Here is a 10,088-nt window from a genome sequence, read left to right as displayed (position 1 = left end):
CAACAGATGAATGACACTGGCCCTTCAGTATGCCACCTGAAGAAACAACCAATCTTGAACTGGCAACAGATGAATGACACCTGCCCTTTGGTATGCCACCTGAACAAACAACCAATCTTGAATATGGCAACTGATGAAATACACCTGCCCTTTGGTATGCCACCTGAACAAACAACCAATCTTGAACTGGCAACAGATGAATGACACCTGCCCTTTGGTATGCCACCTGAACAAACAACCAATCTTGAATATGGCAACTGATGAAATACACCTGCCCTTTGGTATGCCACCTGAACAAACAACCAATCTTGAATATGGCAACTGATGAAATACACGGTACACAACACAGAAAGATGATATCCTTGTTATACTATCAATGAAAAGATAAGCCAACAGTCCATTTAAACATAATTTCTTTTACTCAGAAATATATAGTAACCAGCACTCGTTATCTTAAATGATTCAAAATTCAACAGAAATTCATTTTTATGTTTGTTTGCACACAATAAACAATCTTGTCACTCTGTGAATATTTTTTCAATAGGGTGCAAAGGTCATAAAGTTGTCAACAACTATCAGCAATAATGACATTTGATTTTTTTCCTTTTCGAGGACTTCTTTTGTGAAGCAGTGTTCATTAATGTTAACATTAACTGCCATTCTTCAACATTACTCTTAAGTTACCTCAGTGACTTTGATCATCATAGTGCTTTGTAAAAGGAACTCAGATTTGTAATCACACCCTAAGAAGAAAACACTTTTGTTTGCATAAACCATCTGAACACACATCTCCTTCAAACTTTCAAGAACAAGTTAACTAATGTAAGCAGCAACTTGTTCCAGTCTTATGAAGGAGGTTCCTGATGTGGAATATAAGTCTGTATATCTTCACTTCTTCATCAAAATGTCATGGACAAGTTTTTCATATCAAACGTAAACGGTGCAAACACCACCATCAGGAATCTAAAATGTGACATGCAGTTCATCAGTCTGTTGGATAACATGGGGCAAATGGTTGTTTAGTTTCTACAGATTGTGGTTTGCAAATGGTGACCACTGACAGGTTTCTGTGTTGGTACATTTTAGTTATGTTTTATGAGATATTAGCATGATCACCCAAAACAGTGATGTTTTAGATTTGGTTAGTCTCTTTTTAATAGACATTAACTCTTACAAAAATTAGTAAAAATATTAATTAAGTTTTATGATACTGACTTCAGTTGTTATCCTGAAAACAATATACTCAATCAGGACTCCCCTTAAGGAGTTTCAGCGCTTCCCCTTGAAGGAGTGACACACTGCTCAAACTTGACAAGAACAACAACGACAACAACAACAACTTCACTACAAGAAATATCACAGTTTGGCTAATAAATAACAGTTATCACATTAAGCAGGTTTTGATAATACAAGTCATCAACATACATATACGCAGACACTGCCGTAAGCAAATCGTTGCTTACAATAATAAGTTCACTATGATATTTCAACCAGTCTTTCAAAACCCCTGTTTCAACCTGTAATAAGTCTCATAACATAATGTATGCAGGGCAAACTGTGTGTTCTACACAGTGGAATCATCAAACTTAATGTCACATTTGCAACACTGTAACCATGACAATTTTGAACATTAATGATCGTGTTTGAGTATTAACAGTATGCAATCACTGGTTAAAGCGAGGACTGAGTATTGAAACAGGTCAGCACCCTGTCCTAAAAGACCTTCAAGACATCCGAGACAAACCAAATTGCTTGTTGAACTGTCTGAAGCCATATTGCTAGAAAAACACATAAAGAAAGAGTCACCTAATGACAGCTCTTTAGTAAAAATTAGCCCAAGCTATAAGGAGGAGACCTCTTATTCCCTTATTTAAAATACATTATTTGCTTGAACAACCGAACCTGTAATATTCTGCATACAGCCTCTCTGGTAATAACTAATTACATTAGAGAGTATTTATGTGACACATTTAACCTTGAGATTCCTACACAACATTTGAAGCCCTAGAAGTCACAAAGTCATCTAACTCAGGAAAGTCCAGGTAGTCACGGATGGATTGTGGTAGAGGAAGTTGAGAAAACTTCCTTGCAGGCCTGTAACCAAGGTAATGCCTCACTGCCTGTCGACACTGCCGTTTCAGACTTGCAACTTCATTGATGAGAAACTGCAAGTGACTCAGATCTTCTGTGGACATTGTTTCCGTGATGGGGAGTTTCTGCAACTGCTTGACGTCTCCAGGGGTGACACGGTATCCAGATAGGAGCACCATCTTGGCGATGCTGTACTGGGCACAGTGGTCAACGGCTGCAGTGAAGGCTGTAAGCTTGTTGCGACATGGTTTGTTAACATCACAACCAGCTCTCAATAATACAGCTGCTATCTGGGGACTGAACTTGAATATGCAAGTGATTAGGGGAGTGACTCCATAGTGATCCCCTAGATCTACATCTGCTCCAGAATCAATCAGTTTATGGATGATTTCTAAGTGTCCACATTCAATAGCTTTCAGTAGGGGTGTTTTTGCTTCATCATTCTCCATACTTAATGGATTCACCTTACAACCATGTGACAATAGTGCTACCAGTCCCTGAAAAACAAATTTGTAATTTATCATCAATACAACCTGCAATACTGCATCATAATATAAAACACAATCCTTCCTGTGATATTATGTAAACCAGACTTCATGTTATGGCTGGACAAAAAAGGTATCAAAACCTAGAGACAACAAGTGACAAGAGACAAGTGGTTGGGATTCCATGTTCTACAACAAACATGAAAATCTTTTCAGTTTCTGTCTACACTGAGGCAGATTCCAGCTCACAAACACTGTCAGATCCACCAGACTTGGGAGAGCAGATGACACCAATATCACCCAGTGTGTGCAATTAACATCTCACTCAGCAATATCCCCAGCAACAGTCTGTCAATCAACAAGCCTGGACAAGACAATCCATCGATCATCACTGAGCATTTATCTGTCCGATTGTGATATGATGATGTGTGTCAAATGCACGTCTGACCACGTGATCCCATAAGTCACCTGTTTCAACAAGCAGGGGTTTGTAGAAGGCTAATTCTACTCCTGAATCTTCGCAAGTTCAAGATGTATGCAGTTTAGAGAAAATTATGTGCACAGACAACAGCAGCACCAACAATGCACCAATGTATTGGTGTCAGCTGAGGGGGACGCAATGAGGGGTGCAGACAATAGTCATCAACCTAAGATTGGCAGGTTGTATGTTCACCTCCATCACACTGACACACCATGACATCACTTCAAAAAAGATCTGAACACAATTCACCAATGGAAATGAAAAATGCACACAACAGGAATTGGTATGCTTGCATTGAGTTATTGTTACATATGCAGACCTGATAGTTGTTCTTGATGCAGGCAAAATGTATAGGTGCTCGCTTGTTGTCATCATTAATGCAATCCACATCCGCTCCAGCATTGACCAGCATATGAATTGTCTCGGGAGACCCTTGGAATGCAGCTAGATGTATTGGAGACACTCCCCTTGGACCTTTGGTTGCATTCACGTTGGCTCCTGCATCCAACAGCATCTGGAAACGGTGCAGTCATATCTCCCTCACACAAATGATTAGGTGAATGAATGAATGAATGAATGAATGAATGAATGAATCGTATGTTGAGAAGACATGATTCCAATAACAAACTTACACTGAATGCCTGTTAAGACATTACACTAATTATTAAGGTTGAACTACCTGAACAATGGCAGTGTGTCCACTGAGACAAGCAATATGTAGTGGTGTTTCCTTGGCATTGTTGACAGCATGAACATCGGCGCCTGCAGATAAGAGTTCCATCACGATCCCATCATGACCTTTACTTACAGCCTCATGTAGTACTGTGTATCCTGTTGGTGTATTCAGATTTAGGTTACATAAGCAGCATGAGTGTACCTAGCATTGATGTAGCCATCAGTACTCATAGTCTTCCAACAACAGACATAACTGACAATGGTGGCATTTTTGGCAAGTGTATTTTGAGGCATAAAAGTGTACAGTCTTATAAGGAATATACTATGGCTCCTCCCAGCATGTCTCCTGAATGCGCAATATTATCGTCTGCACAGCAATATGTACATAACACAAACTTGGCTCCTTCAGTTAACGTATGTTTCTGGGGTTGAAAGTGTATTTCTCAATAAACTTCTGATCAAAGGATAATGTTTTGATTTTCGAATCCTGGGGTTGTCAATAGCTTGGTTGTGCTGTTGCCATTTGCAAGCAATAGGAATACATCGGTAGGGCTTGGGTAGGCATGTTGATGGCATTGATAAACAATATTGGAAGAACAGACAAGGATGTTCTCGATGACTGAACTACAGAGTGGAATGAAATTATTTTGACAAATATAACTTGATCGACATACATTCTGCAATCTGGGTGTATTATCATATTTAAAGGTCACATGCAACGTAAAACACAACTTTGCAGATTCTGGTACCTTTCGTGTTGCACTTACCAAAACAAATCATAGAAAATTCCAATTCAACCTATAAAGTTGAAAAAAAAAACGCGATTGAAAAAAAGCCCGCAAAATTGGAGTTTCACTAAATTCACTAAATTCCCCCCAGAGCTGGGGGGGAAAACTGGTTTCAACAGCTGTGCTGTGCTGCATCCATAACACATGCGCAGTGAATTGGTGCGCGGAGCTTGAAACAGTATGCATGCCCAGCGTCTGAGGTTGTGAGCAGTAGTCTAATCTTGGTTGTGTACACAAACAAGTAAATAATCTACTTGTTACTTAAAAAAACTTGTTGATTGTGATAAGCAGTCTCAGTCACAGAGAAAGCTCTGGTTTATTCACACCTATATGTCTGTCTGCCTGTCTGCTAAAGACAACATGCAGTACACAGCTTCAATCATTGACCATGTGCAATTTGAACTTAACACCTATCAAACTATACGACATAAAGAAAATAAGTTGATTTATGACTCGTGTACCCGAGTCCCGTGTCTGCCACATTATGTAATTAGGCACGTGTGATACACATGACATGTTTTTATGTCTGTGGGTTGCAGACAAATTACATTCATTTTTTTCGGATGACTGGATCTGACGGAAACTGGTGCAAACTCTTGTCAGGTTCACGTCCTGCTTTGTACTTGGACGAATGAGATTCCAGCCACGCGGTAGTTTACCATCTCTACTGACATGATGGTATATTGGATCGAACGCAAATTCAGAGAACATGTATTTTCAAAACCCAACATCTCTACATACATTCTTCATGGATAATGGCTTCTTTTAGTGAATATGATTTTGTCTGACAACAGTATATGAATCCATACTGAAACGACGCATCAAGTACACAAAAAGAAGTTGTTATCCATAAAGAATCTTACTTTCTTGTGACTGACTATACTTCTAAAATGCCCATGAAACAGATCATCTCTCTGTACACACAGTGAACCTTCAGCATATCAGCAAATGAAACAGCCAATCGGAAGCCGTCGTTACACTTGAGTGCACATCCACCCGCTGTGACTGGGTTCGGTCTCCCGATGGCTTCGTTTCGGGGGGAAGTAAGCCCAAGTACAAAATATTGCACTTTTGAATCGCGATTGTAGGCTTATAATTTTGTTTATTTGTTTTTTTAAAAGCAGCAATGTATATTATATGTGATGAATAAGTGATAAATGTGTTTTATTTATGTTTGATGTTTTTGTTGCATGTGACCTTTAATGATAAAAAATTGTACAAAATATGCCAAAATATGCCAGGAAGGCAGGTCTGTAAATATTTAAAGCTATTACAAAATTAAGTACCAATTCCTCCTTCGCCACAGCAAACATCTCATGAAGAGGAAATACCTTTTCATATTCACGTACTTACTTGGGTAAAATAGTAAGTTTCCTGCACTTTGAAAATGATTACAAATTAACCCTGTAATTAGCTATTTGTAAACAATAAAGTAATGTAATCAATGATTTTTGCAAAATGAGTCAAGACCTACCATTAAACCGTTTGTGTTTGAGGTTAGCACCTGCTTGGATGAGAACTTTTACAAGTTCCCTATTATTGGACTGCACAGAAACAAACAAGGGAGACTTGAGATAGCGATCCAGTGAGTTGACACTACAACCATGTTCCACCAACATCTCAGCTATACTGGTTCTGCCATACTGGGCTGCAGTGGCTGAAACACATGCAACTATGAGACACTCCTAAACCCAGTCACATGGCTTCAAGGCCAAGGCCTTACATCACTGACAGAAATTATGTATCAATAATCAGTTTCATGTCATAAACATAAGAGATGTGTTGTTGTCCTTGTCAAACTTCCAATAATTAAAGGGGCACTGATGCGGAGCGAATAATGTTTCTCGCCAACGGTCTAATTACGAAACCAAACCGCAGTTTGGTCAGCGCCCGCTCCTTCGACCGTGACGGACAAAGGAACTGGGCTCCTGTCCATATTAGCAGAATTTTTCCACCTAAACAGTCAGGAGGCCGGATGCCCATCATATGCCATTTGTTTAAAAATATCCATGGTATTCCTTGTCCGATCGTAACCAAATATCCCAGCAGTGTAGTACTTTTAGGATGCTTGGATGGTATAGTTACTGATCCAATTTGATCCTATTTCTGCGTTTTTAAATTCGATATTTAATCATGTTACAAGAAAATATGATGTCTACAGGCACATAGCAAGCCATTTGTTTCAGTACGGAAGATTGCAAAGCTTTATATTTAGGTAGTTTTGAGTGTTGGTTGAGCTGTGATAGCAAATATCATACGTAAATTTTGGTAGCTATGGTAGCTACAATGGTTTCTTATTTATGATAATAAAAACACACAGTTGATTTATTTGAATTCGTAAACAAAAAACGATGACTTTGCCATTGGTAGAGAAATTTGAAAATTTTCTTACGTAAAAAACCCCTTATTTCACCTATTTACCCAAGTACACAGCAAATGCCTGTGTGTATTCCTTATGTAACGAAATTCTGTTGGTATCCTCAAAATGGTTTCGGCCCATAAGTGTTTTCAGGCTGCATGCAACACAGAGATTACATCTTCCTTGCTGTAACTCGCGCTTGATGGTGTAAATGCACGTGTTATTTGTCATCATTCCCTGGATGGTCAATTAATGATTTTTTAACAGGTATAATTAGTAGTAACACCACTTCGGTTACTCAACAAAGGTTCCCATTTGGCATTTCTCCTGTCTGGAGTAAATACTCAACATTATAAATTAAGGTCTGTAATGGCAAATGTATTGTATGTTATGTAATATGTGCATGTAAGTGATGCAAGAGGTTTTATCAGCTGAGTTACAAAAGCAAAGGATTAACCGATAACACACTGATTGATTAATTACTTTTATCTTCTAGCGGATTTGTCAAAAGGCAGAGTGTGTAGATGACAACACCCTGTCGTAAAGTGTGAGTGCAAAAACAACATCCTCCCTTCAAAGAATTAACCACCCTTGCGTTGATTGATTGATTACTCATTATTGGTTAACTAAATTACTTAGAATGGCGGACATCATACAATTAGTTGCCAGGTGTGCTATCTTGGGAGACCAATGAGAGGTTTATCTGGTTTTCACCAATGAAAGACGTGAAACGATGTGTTACTTTTTCGCAAATGAGACAGTTGTAAGACACGCGACACAGAGCAGGATTATTTACCAGCTGCAGATGAATGGAATACGACGGATATTGATGGATACACTCCTGAACAAGGTAGTAGCCTGACATTGTTGCTATAAAATTAGTGTGTTTTACATTCATTATTTGCATTTTGTTTTAATTTATTTATTGTAGCATTCAGCAGAATCTGTATGACAGAAAACAGACACTAGATCGTGTATGTGTGTGAAATAGGATCCACATTGGCAATCTATACAATGTATAAATGTTGCTGTTATGTTAGAAATTTACTATGAGTATAAGCAGATCGTGTGTTCTTTTGTTAATTTTCAGAATCATACAAATATGACAATAAACTAATTAGGGTTATGAGGCAAAATATAGAGACGTACATTGGCTTCGTTATTTTTCCGTCCTAATAGTTTTTTACCATTTCTACCACTGGCAGATGATTAACCTTCAAAGTGTTTCATTTGTTTTCATAATACATTTGTAATGAAGTAAAAAATGACTTCACCTCAGTTGATCTGTCTATAATTAAACTATCAGTTGCGCCTACGGATTGCGCAGCAGAGGTCACGAACCAGTCACGAATTCTGGGATATCATCCGGGTACTCACGGGACAAAAACAATAACAAAAGTTTACACCAGTCCACGGAAATTGCTCCGCATTAGTGCCCCTTTAACTGACTGCTTGATGACAATGCTTCCAAGTCAAATGTAAAAGTGATGAACCTACTTCATGTATTTATGAAATTCATCAATGTATAACTAAAGGATCAGTAACATGCATAAGAATACCAAGTGAGTCAGCAAACCACAATCGGCAGTGTATGTCAAAATGGAGTTTATAAAGATATACAGACAACAGTATTTCAGCACTAATGGCCTTTCATTATAGTTACTACAAAAACCCAGTTAGAGGAACAATTCCTTTGGCATTTCCCTTACATTATTTTGGACCGAAATTTCACGATTAAAATCAACAGGAAGTTAATTAATCTCTTTATCACATAACAATTCGCTCACGTTCCAAATGACATAATTCATGCTAATAAAAATGTTCAGTCATAATCTGTAAATGGGCGCGAGAAAGTATTGCATGCAGGCAGTGTGACCTTTGTAAACTGAAGAATCTATTGGTGAATTACCTAATGGAGACTCAAAGTTGATATCTGCATCCACGTTTATACCACTCCGTAGAAATGTTAAAACCAATTCGTCTTCACCTTGACGAATTGCCTCATGAAACTTGATCACACGGTCCGATTCCTGAATGGATCTTTCACTCAAACTGGTTTTCCTGAACATGCTGTACCTTAAAACAATAAGTTGAATAACATAAACATTTGTCCTAAATTTTCAGCATTTAGGTTGAGTAGAAATAAATATATCAAGCACGGATCGGTAAAACTGCACATTTATTTACAATTTCGCACAGATGATATACTAGTATATGCCTTACCTAACATTAGCGTTTGTTCTATATTGAGAATATAGTCATACTGGAGCGACCGTTTCAACGCACTTTGAGGAAGCACAAGCACATGTGAATGTTGTCATATGAGGTCAGGGTCATTTCCTGCTGGAAGGTGCACTGGGGTCTTGTCTATAGAGATAATGAACATAATTCGTTAAATCGGTGTTCTTGTTAAAGTGCGCCTACGCCAAAGTGACAACTTCTTTAACAAATATGTTCATCCTCATATTTGTTAGGAATCACATAGTTTATGAAATCTAAGCGATACAAAATGACGGCATTACCGACTTCACGTAAACGAAAATAAAATTACTGTAGCCCATTTCATAATATTTCCTTTGGCACCACCAGTACGCATGTGCGAATCTGTGACCTTCCCCTTCGCATTGTATTTGCAAAATGGCCTCTCTGCTGAACGTGTCTGCGAAGTTGGCCCAAACAGTGGGCTCTAAGTCTCTGGTATGTGAACTAAACATTGCTTTCGTTGGCGACAATCAATAGCATGTGCTGAAATTATGACTGCCATTTGCAAAGTGTGTGCTAGAAATTCGAGTAAGCCAAATAAGCACATTGCATAAGAAGTTTCTGTGTTCTTACACAACTTGCGAGAGAAGAACTTAGAAAGGTATTTTATAACTTGCCATCATGTGTTCCAGCTTCCAACATCTATGTGTCTCCATACACTGAATTACGTGAACGGTTTGCAATAATGTATATAGAGTTGTCTTTGAAATTCATGTCAATATTATGCTTGTTTACACTGACCTGACCTTGATCATGAAAAAAGGTCATTCTTAATCTTAACTAAAGATTTTACGAAAACTCGTCCATGCCCTCATGGAAGTTTCAGTTGTCAGTAATAGAGTATCCGCTTCGTGAACAACTTCTTTGAGCTCTCTTTATTTTCTGGCTAACACTTGGAAAGCTGTAAACTATAGACTTATCAGTTGGTGTTCTGAGTGTCATGACTC

At 38.3% G+C, this 10,088-nt stretch overlaps 2 protein-coding genes across 3 annotated transcripts in view; one reads left to right on the top strand and one right to left on the bottom strand.

The window, feature by feature from the left end:
• Positions 1–400: 400 nt before the first annotated feature.
• On the bottom strand, positions 401–9,218 carry LOC137277517 (ankyrin repeat and SOCS box protein 3-like). Its single transcript, XM_067809285.1, has 6 exons — positions 9,103–9,218; positions 8,789–8,955; positions 5,995–6,177; positions 3,737–3,888; positions 3,377–3,571; positions 401–2,588 (listed from the first exon to the last, which is right to left on the bottom strand). The coding sequence occupies exons 2-6, from the start codon at positions 8,946–8,948 to the stop codon at positions 1,986–1,988; spliced, it is 1,293 nt and encodes a 430-aa protein (XP_067665386.1). The 5' UTR covers positions 8,949–8,955; positions 9,103–9,218; the 3' UTR covers positions 401–1,985.
• The window catches only part of LOC137277515 (succinate dehydrogenase [ubiquinone] flavoprotein subunit, mitochondrial-like), a 20,428-nt gene continuing 19,503 nt past the window's right edge, over positions 9,164–10,088 (top strand). Inside the window, exon 1 of one of the 2 annotated variants that reach the window (XM_067809282.1) lies at positions 9,164–9,576. In XM_067809282.1, the coding sequence (XP_067665383.1) occupies positions 9,517–9,576 (60 nt within the window). In that variant the 5' untranslated portion in view covers positions 9,164–9,516. The remainder of the gene's footprint in view (positions 9,577–10,088) is intronic. The other variant, XM_067809283.1, reaches the window with a different exon arrangement.

The sequence above is a fragment of the Haliotis asinina genome, chromosome 3 (assembly GCF_037392515.1).
Source record: "Haliotis asinina isolate JCU_RB_2024 chromosome 3, JCU_Hal_asi_v2, whole genome shotgun sequence".
NCBI lineage: Eukaryota > Metazoa > Mollusca > Gastropoda > Lepetellida > Haliotidae > Haliotis > Haliotis asinina.
This window is presented reverse-complemented; position numbering and strand designations above follow the sequence as displayed.